The sequence below is a fragment of the Parambassis ranga genome, chromosome 19, assembly GCF_900634625.1.
Source record: "Parambassis ranga chromosome 19, fParRan2.1, whole genome shotgun sequence".
In the NCBI taxonomy this organism is placed as follows: domain Eukaryota; kingdom Metazoa; phylum Chordata; class Actinopteri; family Ambassidae; genus Parambassis; species Parambassis ranga.
The window spans coordinates 14,905,680-14,933,276 of NC_041039.1; the positions used below are offsets into that span (position 1 = coordinate 14,905,680).

At 41.6% G+C, this 27,597-nt stretch overlaps 2 protein-coding genes across 6 annotated transcripts in view; one reads left to right on the forward strand and one right to left on the reverse strand.

The window, feature by feature from the left end:
- The window catches only part of scaper (S-phase cyclin A-associated protein in the ER), a 49,545-nt gene extending 27,927 nt beyond the window's left edge, over positions 1-21,618 (forward strand). For all 4 annotated transcript variants that reach the window (XM_028431218.1, XM_028431220.1, XM_028431219.1 and 1 more), the window contains 9 exons: positions 667-782; positions 8,200-8,323; positions 9,627-9,856; positions 11,458-11,613; positions 13,402-13,636; positions 14,872-15,021; positions 20,097-20,288; positions 20,908-20,947; positions 21,097-21,618. In XM_028431218.1, coding sequence (XP_028287019.1) covers positions 667-782; positions 8,200-8,323; positions 9,627-9,856; positions 11,458-11,613; positions 13,402-13,636; positions 14,872-15,021; positions 20,097-20,288; positions 20,908-20,947; positions 21,097-21,194 — 1,341 coding nt within the window. In that variant the 3' untranslated portion in view covers positions 21,195-21,618. The remainder of the gene's footprint in view (positions 1-666; positions 783-8,199; positions 8,324-9,626; positions 9,857-11,457; positions 11,614-13,401; positions 13,637-14,871; positions 15,022-20,096; positions 20,289-20,907; positions 20,948-21,096) is intronic.
- A 1,378-nt stretch (positions 21,619-22,996) lies between these two features.
- isl2a (ISL LIM homeobox 2a) lies at positions 22,997-26,498 on the reverse strand. 2 transcript variants are annotated; one of them, XM_028431351.1, is made up of 6 exons: positions 26,285-26,498; positions 25,645-25,834; positions 25,145-25,359; positions 24,615-24,901; positions 23,951-24,118; positions 22,997-23,557 (listed from the first exon to the last, which is right to left on the reverse strand). In XM_028431351.1, the coding sequence occupies exons 1-6, from the start codon at positions 26,340-26,342 to the stop codon at positions 23,441-23,443; spliced, it is 1,035 nt and encodes a 344-aa protein (XP_028287152.1). In that variant the 5' UTR covers positions 26,343-26,498; the 3' UTR covers positions 22,997-23,440. The 2 variants fall into 2 exon arrangements, with proteins under 2 accessions (XP_028287152.1, XP_028287151.1); XM_028431350.1 differs by having other exon boundaries at positions 25,145-25,404.
- Positions 26,499-27,597: the final 1,099 nt, after the last annotated feature.

Here is a 27,597-nt window from a genome sequence, read left to right on the forward strand (position 1 = left end):
AAGCAGAAGATTAGTCCATTAAGCTAAGCTCACCAAAGCCAGGGTGCTGAAATCCAAAGTAACTGTAAATGTGAGACAAACTCCTTTTCTAAGTGTGTGAAGCTGGAGGGTGTTAAAGGTTGAAGAAACCTGGTCTGTGAACAGGAACACTTTTTTATTTTAATCCCACTAAACCCTAAACACAACAGGTGATCTAATCTAATGTAGATTTTTATTACATTGGTAACTTAGTGATAAAAACATTAAAAGTTTAGATTTATACTATTTTTAGATTGATGCTCTTTTTTTAGAATAGTTGTGTGCATTTTAAAATTCTCTCATTGATCTGTTCATACATGACCCAAGTGGCATTTTCTCAGTTTCACTTAGTCTGTGGTCATCCGTTGAGACCACCCCGGTGCTAACTGGAGCCTGCAGAGCATTTGCCTTTAAAGTGAAACTTGACTGTTGTGGGGCGGAGTCGGGCTGTGCACTTTTGAGATTAAACAGGAATACTTTAGGGATCACTTTGTTTCAGATTTCAATCCTTCGCCCCTGTAGGAGAAAGAGAGGTTCCCTCTCTGGTGAGAGCCATGTAATCCCCTGTCCAGCCGGCGGCTTGTTGTCCCCTGACTGTACCTCTGTTTCTCACTCTCTCTTCTTTTTTTTCTCTACTTGCCTCAACAGAACAATGCCGACCAAGTGGCCTTCCAAGTGGGTGGTGGCCTGTCTGCTCTGGAACAAATTTTGCAGGTCATCACTGCTGCTTCCACGCCCACTGCAGTGCCCCGTATTCCTCTCAAGTGAGTACTGCCACAAAGCTAAAATGTTTTTGTTATTGAACACAAAACTCCAAGGAAAAATTTGTTGCCAAGCCCTGTAGGTTTATTGGTCATGACGTGATCAAATTTCCACTTCAAGCCAGCAGGGTGAGCTGTCTGTTTAGCTGATGTGTGGTACAATTTGATTTTTAGAAATGCTGATGAGTTGCTGAGGAGTGTTAATAAGACCTGTAGTTGTTAAGTAGATGTGGGAATGTGAAAAATCTTTGACATCTAATCATGTTTTGGTGCAAAGGCATATTAGTTTGGGGTTGTCAAGGCTGTACTGAAATTAAGAAATACATATAGACCATCTTACATAATGTATACAACTGACCTAGTTTTATTTTCTAAAAAATCAGTACATAAGGTTATTTAATTGATTTTACACATACTGGCCCTTTACAAATGGACCGTCATCTTTTATGTGTGGTTATAAATGCTGGTCAGACTAGCAGAAAATACAAAATAGTAGGATGGTTTAGTTTGTTAAATCTTTTTTAAATAATGCATCTATGGTACTCTTCTCTGCATTCTCATGAGGCCCCAGCTGTCAGAGGCCTTCCTACCAATGACATATCTGACAGTGAGGTCAGTGAAAGGATACGAGCATGCTGCTCTGTTTCCTCTTTGTGTTTTTGACTGTATAAAGGGAGTGCACAAATCCCAACTAACCTACTTCATCATTGTTTATAGTTACTTTAACTCAATAAATAATCTCAAAATCTATTAATAAGGAACAGTGGTGCCCTTCATAAAACAGGGTTGCCTTTCCATTTCTGTAATCAGTTTGTGCTCATCCTTTCCTCTCGAAATACAAAAAGCACGTGTCCCATCCATCATTTAGAGTACAGAGTATTTTTGAGTTGTGGGTCTGGTGTTTGCACGGTCTGCCAGTAGAGAGGCTGCAATACTCACAAGTGGGAGTCTGTAATGGACTCGAATGGCCTTGCTCTCCCATTCATTAGCATTTACTGGTCTCTGAGTCTCTGCTAATGGACAAATGCTTCTTATATTTATAAGGCTTTTAAAGGGCATCACAAGTGTATTGATTTTTTTTTTTGTAGTCTCTCTTTCTCAATCATTGTGATCTGAGGGAATTTCAAGCAGGCTTCCAAATTGGAAAAAAAAAATTTTAAATGAAGACACTGTCTTCCAGCGTTGGTTTACAAAGATTGCTTTCACACATGTTTGTTAGTTTAAATACATGCAATGCATCACTGGAGGTGAAAATTTGGCCCATATGTTTCTAACTTCTACTGTTCAGGAAAATTATGTTAAGTTATGAATTTAAAGTTTTAGAACGAGTCAAATAGAGTATGTACAGGATCTGATATGTTATTTGGAAGGTTCATAGTAATGCCTGTCAGTCTGTCAGTATGTTGCCAACTCGTGAACATATATATTTAGCCAAAGGACAGACTTTCTTGCTCAGTCTTAAGAATTCCGGTCCATGACGAAGTGTTAAAATGAAGCCAACGGACCGTCACAATAGGTTAAACACCCTTGGACTCCCAGCAAATGTCTGAAATTAGAAACCATTTCCTGGATGAAAGGTGCAATGTCTTTAAGAAACTAAAGCAAATCCAGTAGCCTGTGTTTTAACATTTAAACCTATCCTGACAACACATTCTGGATACAGCCAGTTTGTTCTGTAGCTTAATAAATGTGGTTGTTATAGTTGCAGGCTTTTGTTGTTCCTTGTTTTATGACTTCTCAAACCTCACTGGGGACTTTACTGTTTTTGTAAAAAATGCAGGAGAGCTTACACTTTGTTCTTGTGTCAGTCGGGTCAGTGTAGCTCATAACAGAGATGCAAGACAAGGACGCAACTGTCGGCTTATCGCCATCTGTCATCTGGATTGCTGTGGCCTAATGGGCTGCTATATAGACACTAGCCCCAGAGTGCGCTACATTATCTGTTTACAGTGATGCTGCCATATTGATCACCTCCTCCCACCAGATAAGCGGAGTGATTTACAAAAAACGGCAGCTGCCGAGATGCTCCCACCATATCTCTCCCCAGGGAGGCTGATTCCATCTTGTTACCATTACATTAATGAGCTAATTCCTCTACGAGGCTCCGCTAATGTTCTGGTGGTCGCTGGTGTCTAGATTAGGGTTTATGCAGCCACTGTCATTAACTGTAGTTGAAGAGATGACATCTTACAAAAGGTATATTAACATCACAAACACTGTCATTGTTAGTATCAGTCATTTGTGCTTACTGATAATTTAGCATTGTCTATTGCATGTATTTTTACTGTCACCAATTAAATGAGAAATGACAATTGCCCAACACTTGGTTATTCAAAGAGTGGTGGATAAGTTTGTAGCTTAGGGGAAGCCTAACACATTTGTAACACAATCCACTCCTACATTAATACTCTTAAACCTGTGGAGCATACAGATCCTTTCTCTCAAAGTTAGCATCTTTTAACTTTAGAAAGTGCAGCAATGTCATCATCATCGTCACTGTGAAAGGGAAACTAGGAGCTCCATCTTCACCCGACGGTGCAAAATTGGGTAAAAAGGGCAGGTCTTAGGTTTGTGGCCTATCTGACTCATCTATCAGTAACTTCTTTTTTTGTCCTTCCACTGTGACAGCTGCACTATTTAACTCAAACCAGTGTCAAAGATGAGAAGAATCTATGTTTGCACAGTGCTGGTATGCAGATTGGAGATGTCTTGTCCTTCTGTCTTCAATAGGGGTCACTGGAGAGAAGAGAGCAAGAAAGACTGTACTAACTGGTCTTAGCAAAAGACTTTCCACCACAAAAGAACAAAAACTATGTTTTTGATATGTTTGATATGTTGATATGTTTCTATGTTAAAGTGAAAAAGTGTAGTGATTTTAAAAATCAAGAAAGGGCTCTGATGTTAACAGGTGAGCTGCACAGGAAGGTGTTTGAGTTGCTGGATGCGTGTTAACCCAATTTGTACTTCCACCTCCGCCTCACATGACCTGGTGTATCCTGTGAAATCTGACCTATCCTCATGGTTTTATTTCAGGATGTTTTCTACCATTTGTGAGAGTGTGTGTGTATGTGTGTATATATTTGTGTGTGTGCATGTGCACACTCATGTGTACGGTGCTGTGTGACGGCTCATCAGATTTCTCCTCCGTCATACCTGGCCAGTGTGGCACGACAGCCAGAGTAGATGTCTTGGAAGCACTCAGGGTATCGGAGAGATCAACAGCAGAATCAAATTAAATGTCATTTAGATACCAGTGAATGAAGGGATTGTTTGACAGCACAAGGAAATGGATTTGCTCCTCACCTTTTATTTTGGCTTAGGATTCTTTTTCTTCCCCTGTTTGAGAGGCAGGGGCTCAACCTGATCTGGACGTTAGTCAGATTTCTGCAGCACTGCTCCCGTTAGGCTTGACTGCACACATAGGAAACGCACAGAAAGGGCGAGGAATGTGAGACTCAGGTTGAGGAGCACAGATCTCGGCGTTGATAAACTCGAGGCAGTGACAAAACGCATAAAGAGCCTTTTACATGGTTGTTGTCCTGTTGTCAGCTGACTGGAGAGTTGGAGCTTAATAAATGGACTTGGGTGAAAGACAGGCACAATCTATAACCATATATCTTGCCAGGGACACAGTGCTCATAGTTGTTGCTTGTGAGTTTTTTTCCAGAGTGAACTAGCCTGTGTTATATTTGAGCTATTTTGTGTGCCCTTTTTGGGGTAGTTTTCTCTTCTTAGTTTTGTAGTTGAGTCTGTTTTCTTCAGCTTTTGCCTTTTATGATTAAATTAATTATTGGTATGGTGTTGACAGCAATGTGTCCAGTCCAATGTAGGCCTTTTGGTGACTGGGAGCCACACAGGTCTGCAGGGGTGCTAGCAAATAACAAGAAGGCTCTATTCCTTTCCTCAGGGTCTGCTTTCTTTATGGTTCTGACTTCCATTACAGGTAAATTGGTGTGTAGGTGAGCACATAGCATTCCCCATTATTTCTATATGACTTTCTCTTTCATTTCCACTTAAATGCTGTGACATCTGTTTGTTACATCTTCTATTACATTTGCATTAAGTTTAGTTGCATGTTGATTTTAAGCACAGCCTCTTGTGTATGAAATGAAAACTAATACTAGTGTAGGTGTAGGAATGTGGCCTATTCAGATTGACTGGCACATATCGGTCCCCACAAAGTTTTTTTTTTGTGTGTGTGCAACATGAGAAAGGGTGGTGTGGCACTTCACCAGATTGTTCCTCAAAATCCTAAGGTAGAGCTGTCACTGAGAGGTTTTTAGATGGTGAGATTCCCATAGAGGTTGGACTATCAGGTGTCACGCTCATCAAGCTCAATTAGGTGGGAGGAAACCAAAGACAGATCACTGTGCTGGTTCATTGTACCAGCTAGTGTAAGGGCATAACTCAGACATGCCTCTGACAGCCTCTTCATTTGTTCAGAGATGACCAAAGACAAGCCTGATTAGCTGTGTTACAAAGCAATTGCATGCTCGCTACATGAGCAGCTAAGTGGGTTGATGGTCCAAAGTGTCTTGCCAGAAGTTAAGTGATTTAATTAGAATATGTTAGTCAGGTCAGGGAAAGCAAATGAAGCCATGGCTTGAATTTATTTTGAAAAGCAGATATTAGTGGATATATGTAGATATATTTAGTATGTGATACTGGCCGTCTGTATACTGGTCAGTTGCAGAGCTGCAGCTCCAAATGGCACAAACAGAATGGCAAACATTATTCTGCAGTGGCCAATGTGAACACAGGTTACACCTTAACATAAATACACCAAAATCTTATGTGACAAGGGGGAACACTGTCAACATTCATTACCCTTTATACTGAAATTGCATTTCAAAAGTTGAAAATTGTCCAACAGGTGTCCACAGTGGACAAGCCAACAGCTATAAGTTGCTGAACTTTACAAAACTGAACTGATGGCATGGCAAAACTGCCAAATGGAAAGGGTTTGTGCCAAAGGACAAATACATGTATGTCCATGCTTTATTATTTTTCTTTATTCGTGCATGTCTTTGTAGATTTCTTTTAATCTGTTTTAAACGTTTATTGACTAGAGATAGAAAACGGAATGACATGTGACAGAGGTCACCAACTGAAATGTCACAATTGTTTTTACTAGTAGGTTGTATGGTTAAATAAGACAAACACACACAGGTCGTGACAAAACAAAGCGTACTGTGTGTGTTTGTCACACCAGGTCGAGTCCAAAATTTTGTGTTGCTCCATTAAGTTCTCTTTTGTCCCTTCCTAAGGCAACAATTAAATGTTCCCTGATACACATCTTTGGTGAGAGAGTTTTGAAGATCATGTACCCTGAATACTATTGACAAACATGAACTTTATCTCTCCTGATCTGAAACACCTCTTTGACAGTAATCGAGTCAGTCCCGCCTTGCCATTTACTCTGTGATTGCTCATATGATAACTGTTCTATTGTGCACTACTTTACTCAACAAGGACATCATCTCAAAATTCCCAGTAGTGACTTGGGGCACTAAGTAAATCCTGTTGTTTAGAGAAAAGTGCATGACAGCCACAGCAGTTTTCATGTGGGAAGCATATAAATATACAGTAGTATTTGTCAGTTTGGTGTTTGCATGGAAGCTGATCTGCTGTTGCAGCTCGTCTTTACTTAAGCATCAGAGTCTCTGAGATTCTGGGGGGCAACAGTGGCACAGTGGGATAGCAGGGTTGTCCAATAACCGGAAGGTTGGTGGTTCGATCCCAACTCCTTCCTAGTCACTGTTGTGTGTTCTTGGGCAAGACACTTCACCCTAGCCTGTGGCGCGCCTTGCTAGTCATTGTATGACACTGCTTGTGCAGCAGCCGTAACGAATTTCCCTCTGGGATTAATACAGTATCTAAAATAAATAAAATTAAAAAATTCCCGTATGGCTGCATGCACAGTTTGGTCGGGTTCCTATGTTACCTCACCTCTTTATCTACACAGACTCACATGCCAGAGCACAAAACGATTTACTTATTGTAATTTAGTCTTTCTAGATTGACACATTGTGCTGTAACTATTTTTCAGAAAGTTCCAGATGTGTGTGTTTTTTTTAAGGTTTTTTCTTTAAAGGGTTTGTTGTCAGATGGACGGAAGTTCAGCTTTAATGTCAGATTTGGATGCTATCTGAAAGCTTAAAATGTAGCTTCTCACATTAACACCACATTCTGCATCTGACAGCTGCACTGTAACGGGAGTAAGGATATGGCTCTCTAGCAAATGCAATGCAAAGTACGGTAGTTACTGACAGACTTTGGTGAACCTCCACCTAACCTCTTTTTCTGCACTGCGCCAGCGTGGTTTGACCGAAAACGTACAGCAGATGTGAAGGTTCGGTAGATATCAAAATGTTTACTAGTTGAAATAAACACGGCCTTTTTTAGACACTGGAGAGGCGGATTCCATTCTTCCAACTTGCAGATAGCACACGCTATTCCTCCAGTGGCTAAAATATACAGTTGTCAGAAAATATTAACTGATGAAACAGGGAGAGGGGGAGTAGCCGTCACAACAGAATGATTGGTCAGTTATCTGAAGCATTAATCTTCTCTGGAGCTTGTTTTAGAGTAGACATAATACAGAGGCACACTGACTAGCTCAGTGCTGCCTGATGCCTGAGGCTTCCTGGCGGCTGTGAGGAGCTGCTAAGAGAAATTGTTTTATCTCCGCAGCGGAAATGCTGCACCATCTCTGCCAAGATGGGACTGAGATTGCATTCAGCACCTCTGAAAGTGGCTCTATTGAGGGGAGTTTCCACATAAGTAGCTGATATGAGTATTTTATTCCTCAAATCAGCATCCTTATCCATGCTGTCAGTGAGATATGCTTTTGATTGGTGGAGACAAACTGCACTCTTAAGAAACCACAAATAAAGAGGAGTGTGTTTGGTTTCCTGATGCCTGCAGATAGTCTTGTCAGTGCCCAGGTCACATTTACATCCGAGCAGAAGTGATTCTTTTACAAATCACAAGGGGAGAGCCCCTGATGTTTGTTTTATTTTTAACTTGTAATTTGGACCCAAGCACTGACTATGGTGTGAAGGTCCTGTTGAAAACCAAGAAATTATCTTTCTTCTATCTCTTCATTGTACCAAGACTGCTGATTTGAAGACAAAAGCACAAATGGACTTGGCCGAGTGCCCCCATCAGAGTCAGAGGTCCAAATAAGTATTTAAAGAGACAATTAACACATCTTTTTGAACTGGATGTGAAGTCTTACTCTTTTTCATATAAATATTTTGTGTGTTAAGTTTAATGCAAAAGTCCAGCCCGCTAAATGTCCATCTACCTGTGATATGAAAAACCCTCCTCACCCAACCACATGGGATGCGAGAGTCTAAGAAACACTGCTTGTAGCTTTTTCTTTTTTAGTAAACATTTGTTGTTTTTCTCTTTTTAGGTCTCTTTGTACTGCTGTAAATATCTACTACCTGGCATGTTCCTGCTGTGCACTCAACTGCAGCTATGTGCTGTTCAGCAATAAAATAGTCCTCCTCATGGACCTGCTGCTGCACCAGCTCACAGTAAGTATATGAATCATTATCCCAGTGTCAATAATATTTAAACTTGAAAGTGTAAAAGAAAATATATTTGTATATGTACACATATGTACGGAGACATCTTTTTTCTTTTGTTCATTTGTCTATATGCAGCGTTGACCACAAACAAAGTTGTTTTTGTTGGTGTCTGTTATTGTCACAGTGTTAATAAAAGCCAGGGCAAGACGCAAAATGGCAAGTTACAAACCGTTGCCCAACCTCTCCATAGATTCCTCCTGACTAGGGGAATGTGAGAGCACAGTCAGTCAGGCAGTCGGGCAGGCTGCACTGCGGCGACATGTCAGCCCATATCCTTCAGCACTCTGTAAAAAGGACTGTAAACATCAGCTCACTCCAAACATCCAACGGTGGCGGCTCACTGGGGCCGTCTACTCTCACAACACAGACAGGACAAGGCACAGGCACAGGGCTGTGGTGCATGCATGAACTCTACTGGGGCTTCCTTCTCCAGTTGAGTTCCAATCCAAAGCAGTCATATTTCCTTAGGGCACACAGGGAGAGGTTAGCCTGTATGCTTCAGTTTATATAAAACATATCCCAGCAGCTGCTCTGCTGACTGACATATCCAACAGCACTGCAGGAGATGAACTAACTTTTCTCCTTGTGTTCAGAGTAAATTAAGAATACTAATTACTCGTGCTGGTCCTCGGCTCCTGTGTGATGAATTGTGATTTACAACTTATAACTTTTACACAGGTCTGCAGGTTTTTAATTTATAGACATGCGCATATTCATGTGCAAGTCTGTGTTTAGGTATGCGTGTGTTTGAGCAATAGAGTAAGGCAGTGGGGGTTGTTCTGCCATATGAGCATGTCCCCTTTTAATTAGATTTGTGGAGAATGTCGGTGGATTTACCTATGCTGTCAGCATTCACCCCAACCATTAGACCAAATGGGAAGGTTTTACCTTTGCAAGGTTCCACAATAAACAGTGACACTATAATTCAAATAAGGACCTCTGCTGTCTTGAAGCTTGTCTGGAAATGGAAGTTACTACACTGTCTTAATTTGTTTCTATAGCTTTTTATTTGTGCTTCTGTCTTTGTAGCTGGTTTATATTTATTTGTTTGTATCAGCTGTGTTGCAAATTAATTCCAATAATTCTATTTACTAATTTGTTGATACATGTGTTGAATAATATGTCCACTGAGCTGTGTGATGCACCAAAACCTGTTTTTTTTTTTTTTGTTTGTTTTTTTTTGTTTTTTTTAAACCACCTTTCTGTGCCATCTTGTGTGAACTCCCTGTTTTTTCTTCCTTTCTGACAGCTCTATGTCCCTGATGAAGACAAGTCCATCTTTGGGCGCAGCGTGAACAAACAAGTCTTTGAGGGTTTGACAACAGGCCTGCTTCAGACCATTTCCACCATCCTGGGGTCCCTGTGGCCGCATGTCTCTGAGTCTGTGCAAGGCGAAAACAAACAGATTTCCTTACAAGTTGCCAAGGTCAAGAGCTCTGCCACAGAGCCCTTCAACACTCGCACACATGATCTAATCAGGTATTTTTTCTCCCCACTGCTACGTACTACTCTCACGCTGCATCTTATCCTCCCACATGGCACCTCTTTGTCTCATCTCACAACTTTTTACCGCTTTTAGTACACCCCTCTTCCACTCCTCTTCACTGGGTTCAGAGTTGGTCAACCTCTGATTTCCTCAACAGCGTGTCTTATGTAAAGAATAGGCTGACAAAATGTCAGATTGCTTGGAAACAATCCAGGTGGTGTCTTGTTAGAATGGGAGTAGTGTGAGAATGAGGTGTATTCTGGCATTCCTCCAGCGTGTACTTTTTCCACACATTCAGCACCACATTTTAAGGAAAATCAGTTTCTGAAGGGGGTGGTGGTCAAAAAGTAGCGTAAACAAAAGAGCACTTCCAAAGCTTTGAAAGGTCCCCTTGAACCTGGCATCTGAGCCAGCCATGTTGGTCGGGACTGTAGGAGTCGGGGCTATGATGGAGAAATGTGAACTGTGAGGAAAGGCAGGCCTGGCCTCACGAAGGCTTGTGGACTAGTGAAGTCTTTCCACTATCCCTCCCACAAGCTATGATTCATCTGAACAGAGCAGCTGCACAAGCCCACCAATCTCATCCACTGACCCAGTCGTAACCCTAGAGACAGGGGAGGGCCTGAGAAAAATTGTGTCGTCAGCCTGATAATCCCGAGTACGGTTGTAAGATTTACCTCAACTGTCTTGTAATGTATATGTGAGGAAGGACAAAAGATCAAAACATTTTTAGTTTTTGCAACAATCTTCCATTATACCAACCCTATATGTCACAGAGTAGAAAGGAGATCACTGTCTTTCTGCCCATTTCTCAGTTTTCATTTTTTTTAAAGAGCTTTTAGAGCCCCTTACGTTGCGTTTTCCTATGGCAAGACATAAAGCGCCATGTTTGACCACCAAGCAGGTTGTCAAACAGAGAGCAGGCGCCGGACAAGCAGTAAGTGTGAGGAGAGATCCTTTCAGCCCGAGTAAAGCTGTGGAAGAGGATCAAGTCAAAACAATGGGACTTGGTTCAAGTGTCAAATGACCTGAAATGCAGCCATAATCACCTGCTTTGAGAGGGCATCAGTTGTGACAAAATGGTATGCAGAAGAAGTGAAAAGTCAAAGCAGTGATGAAATGACTCAACGCATCAATGACTTAGAAACTCTGATTGACAGCTGTGGTCCACTGTAGATTTTGAAAGCTGTCTGTGCCCACAGGTCTCTGCATACCAGAGCTTTAAGAAGACTAGCCCCAGGTCAGCAGACTGTCAAGGGCCCAGAGCTCGGCTGGCACAGGGGCCACAACAGCCCTCTAATGACACTATTAGCAGTGATTTGCAGCTGAAAGAGTACAGGGAACATGATCACGAGACCTGTCATTGGCAAAGACAAATTGAAGATATCACAGTAAATAGCAGGGGGTGGAAGGCTTAGGTGAGGTATTGGCTTTCAGCTGCAGTGATGTGGAAGTATGCACAGTAAAGGCCTTTGTTTGCCTGTGTGAGATGAGATTTTTACAAAGAATCTTGCCCATTTAAACTTGTTTTCACTTTTACAAACAAATGGCATAAACTGTTAAGCACTTTTCTCTTCTTGTGTGTTTATTCTAGCTATGTGGTAAACATGGGTTTGATTGACAAGCTCTACGGGTGCTTCTTGTCGATCCAAAGCCCTGTGGACGAACACCCCAAGATGTCTGCTTTCCTCCAACATGCCTCAGCTCTGCTGCACAAACTGTGTAGTCTGTGCTTCGTTGTAACCGGACGGTGAGCCTGTTGTTCTATTACACACCTTAAACATCTCTGTGATCTCTTGATCTTCCTCTGTCAAACACACACTCCTCTCTCTCTGCAAGTAATGACAGAGACTGAGTCATTGTCTGCTCTTTATTGTCAAAAGGATCCATAAAGATGGGGCTCACGGTTACTCAAACAAAGTCCACTGTTCCTCTGCAATCAGCTAGAAGGTCATTTACTCCAGCCACCAAGCTGGCTAAGCTGTCGTTACTACAGATAGAGATAGGCATCTACTTGACCCAGTGCTGTGTTACTCACCATAAACCTTAGCCCGCAGTGTGGGGGGAGCCCACCCACGTGTGCTGGGATGACCTCCACTCAGAGAGGTTCAGTGACGCTGCTGACAGAGGCTAAGCACACAGTCACACCAAGGGACATCACCACTGCAATTCCTGACTTCAAAGGAAAAGAAATGCTGAGCCTGTTAGCAGGGACAAGTTTTAGTTTATGCTATATGTTGCACAAAAGCTGAAATTGAAATAACATCCATGCATTTTAATTACCGCTAACCTTACTAGCTTTTAGACATAACAATGACTAGAGGACTGAGGACTGCTAGAATTGTGCCTGTCACAGAACGTTTGTGAGAAAATGCTGCTTAATGACACCATGATCAATGCAGTGAGGTCAGTTATGTCAAGACTCTCTGCGTGTCATATATAAGAATGCTCGGTGGGACTAGTAGAAAATTTGGGCCATGCCAGTTGCTGTGTCAGGGGATTATAATGGCATTAGGAGGCTGTGTTCTTGCCTAGCAGCATATTTCACGCAAAGCCTGTTGGCTAACATCAAGTATCAGCATGCACTGTAGGTTTCATCCAGAGGTCACACACCCTCCATTCTACATGGCTGCAAATCATAGCTGCTGCCTCTGCTGCGGCTGCAGTAAGTCTTAAATTGTCTGTCTGTTCTAGAACTGGAATCTTCTGCATTGCGGCTAAGAATCCTAAATAACATCACTGCAATAATTAGTTTAGTTTTCTCTATGTGCCAGGACTTTTATGTTAAACAAATAATGTCCATTTTCTGTGGCTGAATTCAGATTGCGTCTGTATCCTTAACCGCTGATTATGTTTAAATTTCAGGTTGGTTTTTACATTTGACCTATTAAAGGTTCTGGCTTTGTTATTAAATATAATGTACAATGAAAGGATGGTGAGTGCCAATCCCTGTGTCTTGCTGGAGCCAAACAAACATATCACCTTGAATCCTTTCAAGCAGGCTTTGATTAAATGTACTGGAGCACTCAGCACCTTGTCAGGATCTTCCGTACAACGTACCAGCTTGAACTTACTGCCGTGAGATTCACATCATGGCTTTACTATGTTTACTGTAGGAGGAGAGTGGGCGAATGAACTAATCTTAAATCTTCAACAGCTCCACTCTTTTACCTAATTTAGCTGGCAGTAAAGTCCAAAAAGTAAAAGAAGCTTCTTGCATGCAAAGACTAGAAAAGTGTTATTCCATGAAGAAAGAGGATGAACTTAAGAGCAGCCTCATCTGATATGTTATTATGCAACACACTTCAAACTTGGTGCTCCTCCACTTGCAGAAATCATTTAGGTAAGGTAACTAAGCAGTGCTAACAGGGTAGTGCTTCTTCTCTAAAGGAAAGTCTTTTGGTGAGTGACAGCAGCAGCAATAAACATTTAGAATATTTGCAAATGCTTAAAAAAATGCTTCTTTGTAAAATCTCTGTATAATTCCTTTGTTGTTTTTGTTGCACTGAGCATTGACTTCTCCTCTTATCTTCTTTAGCACTTCCAGTATATTTGACAATAAACGCCAGGACCCCACTGGATTGACGGCCATGCTGCAGTCCACTGACCTGGTGGGAGTGGTGCACACGCTGTATTGTATACTGCTGCACAGTTTCTCGCCGGAGTCTGCTTCCCAGAGTCAGGAACCCTACAGCCCTGGGGTCATCCAGGTGGCTTTACAAGGCTTCCGCTTCCTGAACAGTTTTGCCCTTCTTGACCTATCTGCCTTCCAGGTATTAATTATGATCACAAAATATATTCTGTATTCACACATTTTTACAAATTTAAAAGACAAATGACACAGATGTCACACTTATGTCTGATGTTTGAGGTTAACTGACTGACATTGAAATGACCAGAAAGATATGTTTTGATTGGTTGCCTTGTCACAAATTAACAAAAGATTGCACTCTAATATCAGACGATCCTTTCTGGATTTAATACATCTGTATACATTCTTATATGAACGCTGGTGCCTTTTGTTAAGAACCGTTAGAAAGGTAGGTGCTTTCTTCAGGACTGACCTATGGACATAAACACTTGTGTCCTTTGACCCCCGGGTCAGATTTTGGGGTTGTATAGAGCCTGGTGGGTCAGCAGTTAGAAAGCAGTACGAGTGATTATCACTGTATGTAGGACCATACATTACCCAGCCCGAGGAGGAGAGGGCGACAGCTTCACTGTGCTAAGTCACGGTGTAGACTGAAAGCCACAAGAGCAAGCGAGAATGCTGTTAATTATTTTAATGCCTTTGGGTAATTACTTTGAAGCAGCTTCCTCTCACTGAACTGCCACATCCAGGCAACTGAAAACAGCTGGAAATGAAAGCATTTCCCTTCCAGAGTTTTATGAACATTTTAAATAATGTTTCTTTTTTTGGCCCCTAGTTGTAATCACCTTGTGTTTTGCATTACCTCACTGAAACAGCTAATATGTGTTAGCAGCAGATAACTGATCAAAATTCTGGCTGCAGTGTTGGCGCTCAGTAATGTGTTTAAAAGTCAATTTTAATGGGTCCATCGTAGAATATATAACTGGGTTTTGCATTGTAATAAAATATGCTTCAAAATACCAGTAAGCCTTCAAAAATCAATGTTGGGAAAATAATAGTTTCCCTTTTTTTTGTTTAGAAGCTTCCCTGTTTGCCTTTTGTAATGTTATAAATCTTTAAAACCAGCATTTAGCTTGTCAGGTATTGTGTTTATGGATGTTAAAATACTAACACAACCAAACTTGTAGTGCAAATTGTGACGATCTCGGTGGTGCTCTGTCACGCTGACATGTTTAATAAATACTGTCTGAACTCCTCCTAGCATCTCATATCTGAGTGGGAATGAGGTGTCTTACAGTTGGACCCTGTTTAATTTGCTTAATGCATACATTGTGCACATCCCCACCAGCAAACCATATAACTGCTTATTACTTTTCATTGGTATTGTACTCTGACGCTTTGTCCATATCCCCTCAGTCTGTTCTAGGAGCCGAGTGCCTGTCTCTAGCTTTTAGACACATCGTGAGTTCCCTGCTCTGGTACTGTACCCAGCATTCCTCTGAGGAGCTGCTGCATGAAGTTATCATCTGTGTGGGATACTTCACCGTCAACCACCCTGAAAACCAGGTAAGCCAGCTTCAAACTTTATTATTATCAATAACAACAGCAACGATGATGTATTATCAATTGGTTTAATTGGTTAATTAATTATTAAATATGTTTATATTATATTTTTGTAGTTTAGAAAACAAACTAATCAAAAGAACAGATAATCTACCTATTGATGCAACTGTATGCAGGTAATAATTGCTTTAAATGTTATTGATTTTCTGTTATCTGCCTCCTAGTTTTTTAATTACATTGAATGGTTTAATTTGAGCAAAGCTGTCTATTGAATTGGAGGAGACTGCTAATATCATCTTACTATTGTTCCTCTCATGTATTATTTGTCAGAAAATGGGTGTAGTTCTGTAATTGTAACAAAAAGCACCTGTTTAAAGATTCATGCCTTGGCACCTTCCTGCTTTTGGTCTGTGTGCAGCTTATTGTCCCACAGAGTGACCTATTGTTCCCTGCTGGTAAAGCAGGGCAGCGTGCTGGCCCCGGTGTTACAACTACTTAGGAGGCTGTGTGGAAGTGAGCAGGATGTAAAGGAGCGGACCTGGCTGCTGTGTAATTGGCTGTCATGCATGGCCCGTCTACTGGGCCCCTGATTAGCCATGCTACAGTTGGCTGAGCTTTGATTCAGCTAAGCCTGACCCACACAGGCCCGCCGCCACAGCTTCAGTCTCTGATATGTTATTTAAGCCCACACTGTCGCAGTCGCAACAATTTATAGGCTAATTACTGATTCTAATTTGCTAATTTTTTTATTTCCAATTAAGGGTGCCTCCATTTGTCTGTGCCACTTTAACTCTCTGCTCTGCTACTATTCAATCTAATTATTCTGATGTACAGAATTAGCATTTGTCGGTCATTGTAGATCTAATTTGCATATTATATTAAATAACGTAGTAAGAGGTGATTATTAAATTAAGTATGTGACAGACTATTCATCTTTGTACCCCTATAGGGTCGTTAATGGGGGGTGGTGTTCTGTGTGTTGCAAAAAATAACATTTGCATGTTGATAATTTGAAGTCGCTCCCTCACATTGTTTTGACAGAAAGCCAGGAAAACCCTCTTACCTTGCGTTTGGGTTAAAAGAAAAATAACATATTTGAGTAGATAGATTGTCAGGAAACAAGATCCCACACAACCTTCACAGAGTTGATCTTTGCCAGTGGTCCAGTTTCTGGAATGCGTCCATCCAGTCGTTGCACCAAGATGGATGGCGTTAAGGGGAATATTTAGAGCAGCTTGAGCTTTTCTCAAGCTAATGTAAGCATTGGCAGGACACAAAAGCGGCCCGACCCGAGGCCTGTGCGGTCGCCGAGACTGCTGATTCACTGTCGGCACACCAGCTTTTGTTTATATATATGCTCTAGAAATAAAGCTGCTCATAAAAAGCAGAACTTTGAAGCAGCATTATACATAGTGATGTATTCCCTCTGCTTTGGGGGGGAGGAGGGGGCGCATGAATAATTCACCTTGTCACACAAAAAGCCATTGGGAAGGGTGACATATGTAGGCTTGTGTGTTTTTAAGTGTGCCTGTGCTTATGGGGCCATAGAGCCATGTAGCCATATGTTTCATTGTCTGTTGGGAGCGTCTTTGGAGACTTTTTAACAGATACAAAAAAAAAGCAGAACAAATTAAACCCATTTATTAACTGTCATGTAACTGTGCTTCCTTTTTTCCACAAAGAAATATGTACCGGTAATCTCCTTGTCTTTGAATACAGTGATTCATCCACAGTGTTGAGCAGCTGATTTTGTTTGAGTGTTTTTAAAAAGCAAGCGGGTGGGTTAACATGTCACCAGTTTACAATCAAAGGTCCCGTCAGCTCAGAGTGTGGAAATCTTAAGACAACATGGAAAATGGTCCCACACACGCAAGCACAGTGAGCCACACGCAAATACTCCTGAGTCTCTAATACACACACACACATACGCAGGTCTAATTTAAGGTAGTATACGGATGTTTTAGAAAAGTAATGGAATATTTTTCCCTTTACTCGTAAACATCACATGAGCTGTGGATCATCACTAGACTGAGCATCCCACACACATCCCCACAGCCTTATCTGTGGGGTCAGTCCTCTTCTTCCCATTCTCTTTGAGGGCGTTTCCTCTGCCCTGCAGGCCCAAACCAAGCTTTAGGCCTGTAATTCCTGTTAACCTGATGTTGAAACTCTTCCTTCAGCAGTCCATTACTGCCAAGACAACCAAGCCCTCACTGCCTGCAGGGTAAGTGCTGCTCTTGTAGACCATTGGGAGCCAGCAGCAGGGAATACACGCTTTGTATCACCCAGCAGAGTAAACAGAGGCAGAGGGAGACACACACACACACACTCCACTAACTGGCAGGAGAGGGCCTGATTGTTGGCTCGGTAGATGATTTACACTCTGCTTCAAGGTTGAAAGCGGGTCCAACTGACTTTAAGTGAAGCTGAGGACGTTTTTTATCCCTGCAAACCTTTCAGTGAGGGGTTTCCATTTGTCTGCAGCGCTGTTGTCAGGTTAGCTTCAGAGCCGAATTATCAGCAGTCAGATCTGGGAAGGAATGACAACGTCAGCACGTGGAGATAAATAAAGAGTTATTGAGCTTTATTGTGTAAACAGCAAGTTTAATGGGAGTTTGTAAGTTACCTTAAACGTCAAGTTGGACCGTCTTTGTCAACGTCTGCGTCTAGCATCCTATTGTCCAAAGGCTGTTTACTCAGGACCCTGTGCTCATCACAATAAACCATTGTAAATGCCGTTTTAAAAAAGCACTTGAACACTTAACTTTGCTTTGTGCCGTCTGCCGTGCTGCACGTCTTATCAGTAAAGGACTTCCACTGGATCTGGTTTATATTGTGGATTCAAGTGTCAGATATATGGCCCTGCTCTGGTTCCTTCTGAGGTGTTTTGGCTGTCTAGACACAATGAATGAATGGAAATGCTTCTAAACATTAGAATGTCAAATGTATAACACTATTACATTCATGCTTTTAGAAACAAATGTTTCACACTCTTTCCTTATGCATACAGACTTCCTACAGGCTAATTATTGTCTCTTTTTACCCTCCTCCTCTGCTCTGAAATCTGCTTTAACTTTGGTTTGAGGCAGCAGATTTTCCCAGGCATTTGTTTGTTTCAGAACATTAACTTTACACACTCTTTGTTGTCATTGCAGACAAGCGAGGAAGTTATGTAATGGAAGCATCATAAAACTGTTTGAAAATGCCAGGTCTCTGAACTTAAGAAAGAACAGAGCAGCCGAGACACTTGAGTTTTTACAGGCTCTGCGTCGTACATGGACCAGATGCCTAGAATCAGATGCTTGTAGTTAGTTTTATGATGTTGAGCCGCAGACACTTCAGCTGAGCTGGGAAAAGTAACGCTGCAGCATAATCTCAAGTTGGAAAGCCATTTCGGACTCTGGCGTTGCTCTTCACCTGGTGGAGGCGTGGAAAGTTGGCAGGCGACTAGGCTTCTACCTCCAGACTTTTGCTGCCACCAGGCTTTGTTTTATGTCTTTCTGCGTCAGGCACTTGAGGGTGGACAATTTGTTTAGGCAGCTGAAGATGGAATTGTGCATAGTGGAGGATTATGAGATCGCTGGGTGATTTGTGGGTTGGATCTCCTCAAAGCTCCAACTCAAACATCCAGGACTTGCTGTGGTGTTAAATTATGATACACCCAACGTAAATGCTCTGGATTAAAACACCAGAATGAAGGAATTCTTTAGCTTTTGCAGAATCGTAGTTTTGACGTTCGCACGAATTCAGCTGCATGAATTTATGCAGCATCCTGTTGCTGCGTTGCAACAGACAAGAAAAAAATTTAGGAGGATTTAGAGGGAAAAGTAGCACGAAAACGCTAAACGTATGTGCTGTGAGAATAAGCAGCTCCACATTTGAAAACAACCAGACCCTAATTTTTTTTCAAGCAAAAGATTTGTTCCCAATTTCTGTAAAAATTAAATAAATTAGTGAAACTGCTACATGTGTATTTAGAGCAAAAAAAAAAACATTTTCTGTTTTCACATGTTTCAGTTGACAGTTCAGTACATTAATATTCGTAATGATTTTAAATTCACATTCTCCAATCTGCATAAATAAACAATCTTAAGATGATGTTAGGAAATAACAGTGTCCTATGTCCCTTTGGACTCTGCTGTAGAGGACAGCTCTGTAAGGTGTCACCTTGCACTGATAAAAGTGATGAATTATCACTCTGTTTATCCTGCTGCTCAAACTTGGGAGTGCATTATCAAAGGAGAAACCAATGGGAGAGTATTTTTAAAATCTTGTAAATCTAGTGAATTTATGTCACCTTGACTCTGGGACCTCACCTTGCCCTTCTGGTTTCTATTGGTGTGGATCCCCTTAGTCCTGCAGTCTGGACCTGTAAAGCAGTGCAGCCAGGATTTAGCATGTTGACCTCTGCTGGCTTTCAGACGGGTGCTGATGGCGCTCTCAGGCTCCGGGAGGGGAGTGGGGGGGATGACCAGAGCATTAGGCAGGGACCTCTTCCTTTGCAGCAGCCCCCTTTTCTAATCAAATGAGGCTGGGAGTGATTTGGTTTTAATACTGGTGGCCCGGATGTGATGGTGTGTGATTGACAGGCTGTGATGGAGAGCAGGATGTCAGCCTTTAATGGTATTACTCATTTCTTAAAGTGGGGGTGGCCTCTTAGTGTTGGTAGAGGATTGCTCACTCTGCCTTTCACCCACCCGCCTGCCACCCACCTCTTGGTGCCCCAGCTGCACTTTGAATGCCCTCTCAACCTGAGATTCACTCCAACGCTGATTCTCGCCTGAATGTTGCTCAGGGAGCTTAACACAAAACTTGAAAGTGAAGTTTAACCACTAACAATGACATCAGTTCACATGTCTCATTTTCCCTCTTCTGTAAAAAACATCCCATTATTGTGTTTTATAGCCTGAAATTGTGTGGTGGGAGGCTGCACCCTGCAGGTCTCCTCCTAATGGCTGTTTGTGTGTTGTTTTAGTGGCAGATTTACATGTGGGAGAGGCACAGGGCAGTGATTTACAGCTAGCTGTGCCACTGACGGGCTTAGTGACTGACTGGCTCCTGCTCCCTGTGTGTTCCAGGTGATAGTGCAGTCTGGCCGACAGCCCAGTTTGTTGCAGAAACTGTGTCAGCTGCCCTTCCAGTACTTCAGCCACCCACGCCTCATCAGAGTGCTCTTTCCCTCCCTCATCTCGGCCTGCTACAATAACTCCCACAACAAGGTCATCCTGCAGCAGGAGATGAGCTGCATGCTGCTGGCCACCTTCATTCAGGTAAATAATACACAAACAATTCAGTCATTATGTGCAAAGGCCAGAAAAATAAGTGGTAAAGTTATCAAGAACTTCCTGTTTGGCCTTAAGAGTTTTATGTTTCAAAACAAAACTATTTCACATCAGAAAAACATCTCTGTGCATCAGCTGATGGATGACTGCTCATCAGTCCCGGTGAATCAGCAACAGACGGGTTTTATTACCAAGATAAATGATTTCCTTCACAGTGGATTTACCTGCCACTGGTTCAACACCCAGTAAACAGCTCGTCTCCTTTATCTTTCTCTGACAACAAGCCCCTCGCCTCTCTGCAACCACCACTGTTTGGACACAGATTAACTCCCATTCACAGGGAGACAAGCTATTGTCATTTCTTTCAAACAGTGAAATAATGCATGGCGTCTTGCCCCGCTGCCCTTGTGTTTAAGTTAACCTCCGGAACATTCCTGTGAGCAAAACGGTTTCATCCCGGATAATCTGGTTTGAGGAGTAAATTAAAATTAGATGGAACCATGGCGGCAGCTTTAAATTTTGCACTAAGCTTATTTAACTAGAGCGAGGAAAATAATACAAGTGTTAGTGTACGGTTTGATGTTCTATTGCTTGTTTATTCTTGTAGGACTGTGCTGCAAATGAGAAGGATTCACACAACAAAGCAGGTGAGCTACTTTTCACTAATATTCAAACATTTCAATTTATTACTAGTTTTAGTATATATTTTTTGAGCAATTAAAACTATTTCAGTGCATGCTTCCTTTGGTTAAATCCACGTTTAAAAAATAATTACTGTTGATTTCTTTCTCCGCAGCCTCTCAGCTGCTGGATCTCTGTGAATTGTCCAACCGCTTTCCAAGAGATCTGTGGGATTCAGCTCTGCAGTTTTTTCTCAGTAAGCAGGAGGAGTGATGGAGTTGCACACTGTCTTCAGAATGGAGCAAAGCACACTTTAACTATTACACTATTAAAGACACTAACATGTGCAACAAGTCTGCACACAAACATGTTCCTGTGTTGTGTATCTGTGTTGATTTCTTGGGAATCAGTTTAATGTTCAAGAGCAATTTGCACAGTGTTTGTTTTTTTTATTGTACATTGAAATGTACGCACAAGTTACGTTTAATGTCTGAACTGGCCATTTGTTTGTTCCTGTGTGTTGTAGATTGAGATGGTTACATTACAAAACAATAAAATCTGAACCGTTTACTTATACTGTTATTTATATTTTTGCCAAATATGTTCATCCATACTGTTATTATTTTGTTAATTTATAGCATTTGGATTATTTTTGAATGTCAATAAACAGAATGTTATCGGTAGTCTGAAAGTTAAATGAGCTGCCTTGATTAATATGTGTTATATTTTTCAAGTTCACATCTGTTTGTTTCCGTTCTCTCTTTGTTAGGAGGGACTCACAAATTAATACCGTTTACTGAGTTATTAAAGAAATAAAATACTTATTATTTATATATTGTTACTCCAGTTTTTTTTACAAATGTAATATTGGTATTTGACTTGTTTAAATTAAGATGTGATTTGAAGGTCTTCAGGAATATATAGAATATATACATTTAAATATTTTAAATGTAAAAAAACAACTTTTAAATCTACTCTGAAACACCACCCGCGTTTTTAGCTACCTATAAAAACATCATCACTGTTATTTTGCCCAGTTTCAGTTTAAAATGTTAAAGATGTGGGAGGCGCTTGTGCTGACAGATTATATAAATTACAAATATCTACCATCATGATTGTGTTAGGTGAATGGATTTATGGGTACATGCGGATTTATTTATTTTAATTGTCTATTTCGTTCCTTCTTCCTCACCATGTGATTAATCATTATTGGCAACAGGTTTTTTTGTTTTATTTCAGACTCCCGTTTCCTTCACTGATAAAAAGCCGATCCTCCTCAACAGATTGGTTGAGGTATACTGTGTCAGTCCAGGCTTGACCTGTATGCTCTCTTGTCCAGCGGCTAATTGTCGCTCAGAATTCCTACTGGAATGAAAATAAACTTAAGACACGCCAGGATGCGTCCGCGGGCTGGGAGTCCACTGCGCGTTTTTGTTGTGGGTCCATTCAGCGTATCCTTTGCAGGTGATGCCAGATGTAGATAAGGGGGGCCGCCGCCGCTGCCTGTCCTCTGTCTAGACTTGTAGCCTCACCAGTGGGCCTCAGGTAGGTCTGACATGTGTCTGAATAATTGTATCTTTTAAATATCAAAAACATTGCGCACAAACTGCTCTAAATAAACTCGCAGCTTGCTGTGGGGCATCAATGGTAATGTAACCCACGGAGATGAATTAAACAGGCAGCAGCTTATTGTGCAGTGACCCAGAGAGGCCAACTGCTTAATATTTTGTCAGACATCAGTCACTGATCCAGTGAGCAGGCCTCCATATAAGCAGGTTTTCTAAGTTCTATTAGCAGCTTAGGGTGTTTAGCTCTGCAGCTTACTCACAGAAAGGATATTCTAAAAATCTGGGGGGTATTTGTAACCAAACAAGCGTGTATTTAGATATTTATTTGCTTGGGTTTAGCTAAATTATATTTGAGCTTCACTTAAATCACTAGCCAACAGCAGATGTTTCCATTTCCCATAAAAACTGATTTATTTTAAGTAAAATCCTTCTTAAAGTTATGGAACAAATTGATATTTGCATGCAATAATCAATTCTTTTATTGTTAATCTCAGTTCTGTTCTCATAATAATAAATAATAATAACTTATTTTTCCGGGAGAATGCGCCAACAGCACGCATCATTCTTTTCAATAATTTACAGAGTGAATTTTACAAATCATGCACATCTACACACGTTTTTTTGACTTTTCCTGACAAACATCTCCAGTAAAACAACAGGCTCACGTGTTGGAATCCCCCACGTATTCCCATTATGTCCAGTTGAGGTGTTGGCATTATAGGCAGAACATGAGGTGTCCCGTATGTCCATGTCCAGCAGCTGCGCGTCCTGCCGAAGTGTCACTGAGCAGGACAGTGAGATAATAACAGTCAGGTCTCCACTTCTCCAGTGTGGGGCCTGAACGCATCCTCCAGCATAATCCACCCTGCGTGCTCCTTTTTTTTATTTATTTATATGTCCCTGGTGGGGTCTTGGCGCGTTCGGGGGTCTTCACCTGACCCCAGTGGCTCCTCACGTGTCGACAGGACTCGGCACCATACTGTTCGGTGTGTCCGGTAACTGCGACGACAGTGAGGTCACATCACTACCCGAGGAGTTGCCCAGAGAGCCCGACTCCGAGAAGGACACCTGTCAGAGGTGGAAGAATGATAAGTGCCTGGCGTGTATATAGCAACGTGTGATCTTTGGCTGTGGTGCCAAACACGTGTTGATGCCGACATGCGTGTTGCAGGAGAGTGGGAACTCCAAATGCAGAGAGATGCTCCTTATATTTAAAAACGTGGCGTTGCATCTGTCTCTAGAGACCTTATCATATCAAGTGACTCCACGTGGGACCCCACAAGTACTGAGAAACTGCTGGAGTAACAGCTTTTTGTGCTACAAATCTGTGATTGTTCTGTTTGACACATCACAATGAGGTATGTGTTGAGAACCAACCAAATAATTCCACATTATGCGCACATTATTTTCCTTTCTTTCTATGAATGCAGATCTGTTTGAATTTGACTAAAGGAACCCTACCAGTTGTTGGAAAGCAGGCTGATCCAGGTCGGTCTGCAGGGCGAAGTCGCTGAGGGTTTTCCACGGAGGCTGGTATGTTTGAACCTCCACAGGATTCCCCTGCACTGTGTTGTCGTGCCGGATAGGACTGCCTGCCACCAGAGGTGTGCCTGTCAGGCCCTGCAGGTTCTGCAGAAACAAAGTGAAACCCACTGCGTAAAGATGTTGGTACATGAACGAAGAAAGTCACATTTAAATACAGGATTCCCATGAACTGAACAGAAGTACATTTTCATTCTTTTCTAAAATGATTCCAGGCGTCAGCCCACAAAAAACTACTGAGCATATTAGATGATGCGTAATATGTAGTATAAACTTTAGCCTATATGAGCCTGCACATATATGTATTTTAGAAATAATTCTGTTGAAATTACACTTGTATTATTTATGAAAATGTAACGAAAAGGGAGAAAATTTAAAGTTTTATTTTTTATAATTAGTTTATTTTTTCCCGTATTAAAGCAGCGCTTGTATTAACACTTTTGTAAGTTTCTTTATGGAGAAATAAGGCCCTTATCACAGCCAGTGGCCTATCAATGAAAATAACAGCTGCTCATAAACTCGTTTTAACCTCGTTGTTTGCAGTAATTATTATTTTAATTTTAGTGAAAGTGTAAGAACTCACGGTTTTGTCACTGTGCTGCTGCTGCTGAAGCTGCTTGATCAGTATGGACTTCTTCTTGTCTTTGCAGCGCTTGTTCTGGAACCAGACGCGGATCACCCTGGGGCTCAGGCCGGTCATCTCCACCAGCTGCTCCTTCATCAGAGCGTCCGGTCTTGGGTTGGCATTGTAGCAGGTCCGCAGGGTGTGGAGCTGCTTCTCGTTCAGCACCGTCCGAACTCGGGTGGTCTTCTCGGACTGCTTGTGGACGTGGTTCCGGTGGTGAGGAGGATGCCGGACGGAAACTGGTTCTATATAAGAAACAAATCTTTTCAAAACTATTGTTTGTACTGATGTATCAAGCAAAAAAAAATATGAGCAGTGTTATATTACAGTAACACTGTCTATAAAATGTTAAAAATATCATTCAAGGTGTGTTGGCCTATTGGCCTCTGCCTTGGATCTTTAATAAATGTCTGACTCAAATATTTTCAGCGTACTTATTTTGGTAATAATAATAATAATGACAACAACAACAATAATAATAATAATACCTGAGATGTGCAGCGGTCTGGTGTGGATGTTCCCGGGGCTGAGCGGGCTCCCTGCAGAGGCCCGCTCCACCAGCGAGCCATGGTCCGCCCGACACAGCAGCTCGTCGTCCCGCAGGGAGAACTCGTCTCCTGGCAGGAGGTGTCTGCTGCACACCGAGCACCGGAAACACTCCATGTGATAGACATTGTCCCGGGCTCTCATCACCAGGTCACTGCTGTAGAAGCCCATGTTACACTTTGCGCATTTGATGCCAAATAACCTGAAAAGGAGCACAGAGGTGCGATGGCCCCATGCGTTACGCACATCCTTATAACACCCTAACATATATATATATCCTATAACACGTCTGATGCTGAACTCAGTCTAATCAAATTAAGCACAAAAACTATTAGCTACAAGGAAAAAGACTGATGTCTGCTCCTGACACCTTTCTATATAATACTTGATAATATGTATATTCACCATTTTTGTTTAAACAAATCTCGGATTTAACTCATACCTTGCATAATCTCTTTTACAGTAAGTCTTTCCGTCTCGGACGAAACAAGTGCAGGTCTCGTCCAGATACTGGTTGCACTCTGCACACTTGAGGCAGGCTGCATGCCACTCCAGGTCCGGGGACACTCTCAGGATGTACTGGTCGTGTATCTGACTTCCACAGCCCACACACATTGCGATTCCCGACTTCTCTGCATGTGTGAGGAGGCGGACATGCATTAATGCACAACACAATAGACTATATGCTCCTCTTAATCCACATGACATTGCCCTTAAACACTCCTTTCACCTTTAAGGAGAGAAAGCAACACCTGAGTCCTTCCAAGAATATTTACTAAATTAATATAATGAGGCCACAGGAGCTAAAAATATCACATATGACTTGCGTTACTTTAGTTACATGAGCCACCACATACCACACACCAGCTGTGTAAAAGTTGTGTAGAGGATTTTGCACAAATATTTGTGGTTCTTCGTTTGGAGTGTAAATTTTAGTCGCAGCTTTCTGTGTTTTCTGTTTTAATAAACCTTTATTTATGGAGAGATTAACCACAAAATTAAAGAGAGTAAACACCAGTAGTGATATTAGAGTTTAAATATAATCTCGCATCAATCCACAGGACGATAAAGCGAAATCTTACTTTTTGAATGATCCCCCATATCATCCAAGAAAGAAGTGTTGAGCAGGATATCCACCATACAGGAGAAATAGCCGAGTCCACGCCGACAGATGGAGGAGCAGAGCGGCAGAGAGGAGACCGTCCCGTCCCTGGACTGGATGATAAACTTGTATTCCTCCTTCGAGAGGTGGAGAGAAAACAAAGATCATCGACCGGTGACGTCTGCAAACCTGGACCTCTGCGGGTCCGGGGAGAGGGTGCCATGCAAATCTGCTCCTGTATGGACCCCTGCTCTTTTTGTTCCTCTGGCTTCTTGGGCTGGCTTTGACAGCAGTTTGTGTGTGTGTGTGTGTGTGTGTGTGTGTGTGTGTGTGTGTGTGTGTGTGTGTGTGTGTGTGTGTGTGTGTGTTATTAACTGGCTGAACAATTAAGTGGGACCTCTGACGCATTAGTTTTTTTTTACTCATTTATTATAAAATATATAATTATACTTAAATATTGTTGTTTGTATAAAGTCTCTGCCTGTGTCAATATCAACAACAATATCAATATCAACTGTACTAGGCCTATAAATTCTTCTTAATCTCTTCTGCATAAGATAGTTCAAGGCACAATAGAGCGCCCTCTACTGGAGAACAGTAGCCAAAGATAAAGATCCAGTAGTCAATATCAATAAACTGCTCTCTTCATACATGCCTTTATTATTATTATTATTATTATTATTATTATAGGCTACCTACAGTACACAGAGTCACATGACTTGAGTCGCAAATTTGAGGACTTGAGACTTGCTCTCGTCATTGTTGTCATTTATGTTTTGTATCCTGAAGTGTTGTTGGATACTTTTGAACTTTGAAAATAACGCCAAAGATCAAAGGTAGGCGCTGGACTCAGGCCGTTACTGGACTAAACGCGGAGAACAGAAGTATCAGAGAGGGAGAACGATAAAACACAGCTGCAGAGGAGGCTAACATCTTAGCAACATTCTTCATACAGTCAGTTTCGTGGTGAGTACCAACAGTAGCGAGTGATAAGTGCAACTTCATCGCGTTTATTCAAAGAGAGAGAGCGGGAGGGTGGCATTATTACGTGAGTCAGTGAAGAATATTTAGTTATTATTATTTAATAATTGTTAACATTATAAATGTATCCTAAAGTCAATATTTTTAGGGACACTTAATGAGCAATATATTTTTTTCTTTTAAACATGCCATTGTGAGCATTTTAATTCGAAGACCATTAGTTTTTTGTGTGATTTGACTTGTGACTTGCTTGAGTCTCATCACATTGACTTGGGACTTGCTTGAGACTTGAAGGTTATGACTTGAGACTTG

Excerpts from the sequence above, each read along its gene's own strand:
- isl2a (XM_028431350.1), bottom strand. The coding sequence starts at position 26,342 with ATGGTGGATATCCTGCTCAACACTTCTTTCTTGGATGATATGGGGGAT. Across the intron at positions 24,119-24,614 it reads AGCAGCACAGTGACAAAACC|AACCTGCAGGGCCTGACAGG; the intron begins GTGAGTTCTTAC and ends TTGTTTCTGCAG. Across the intron at positions 23,558-23,950 it reads AGCCTGCTTTCCAACAACTG|GTGTCCTTCTCGGAGTCGGG; the intron begins GTAGGGTTCCTT and ends CACCTCTGACAG.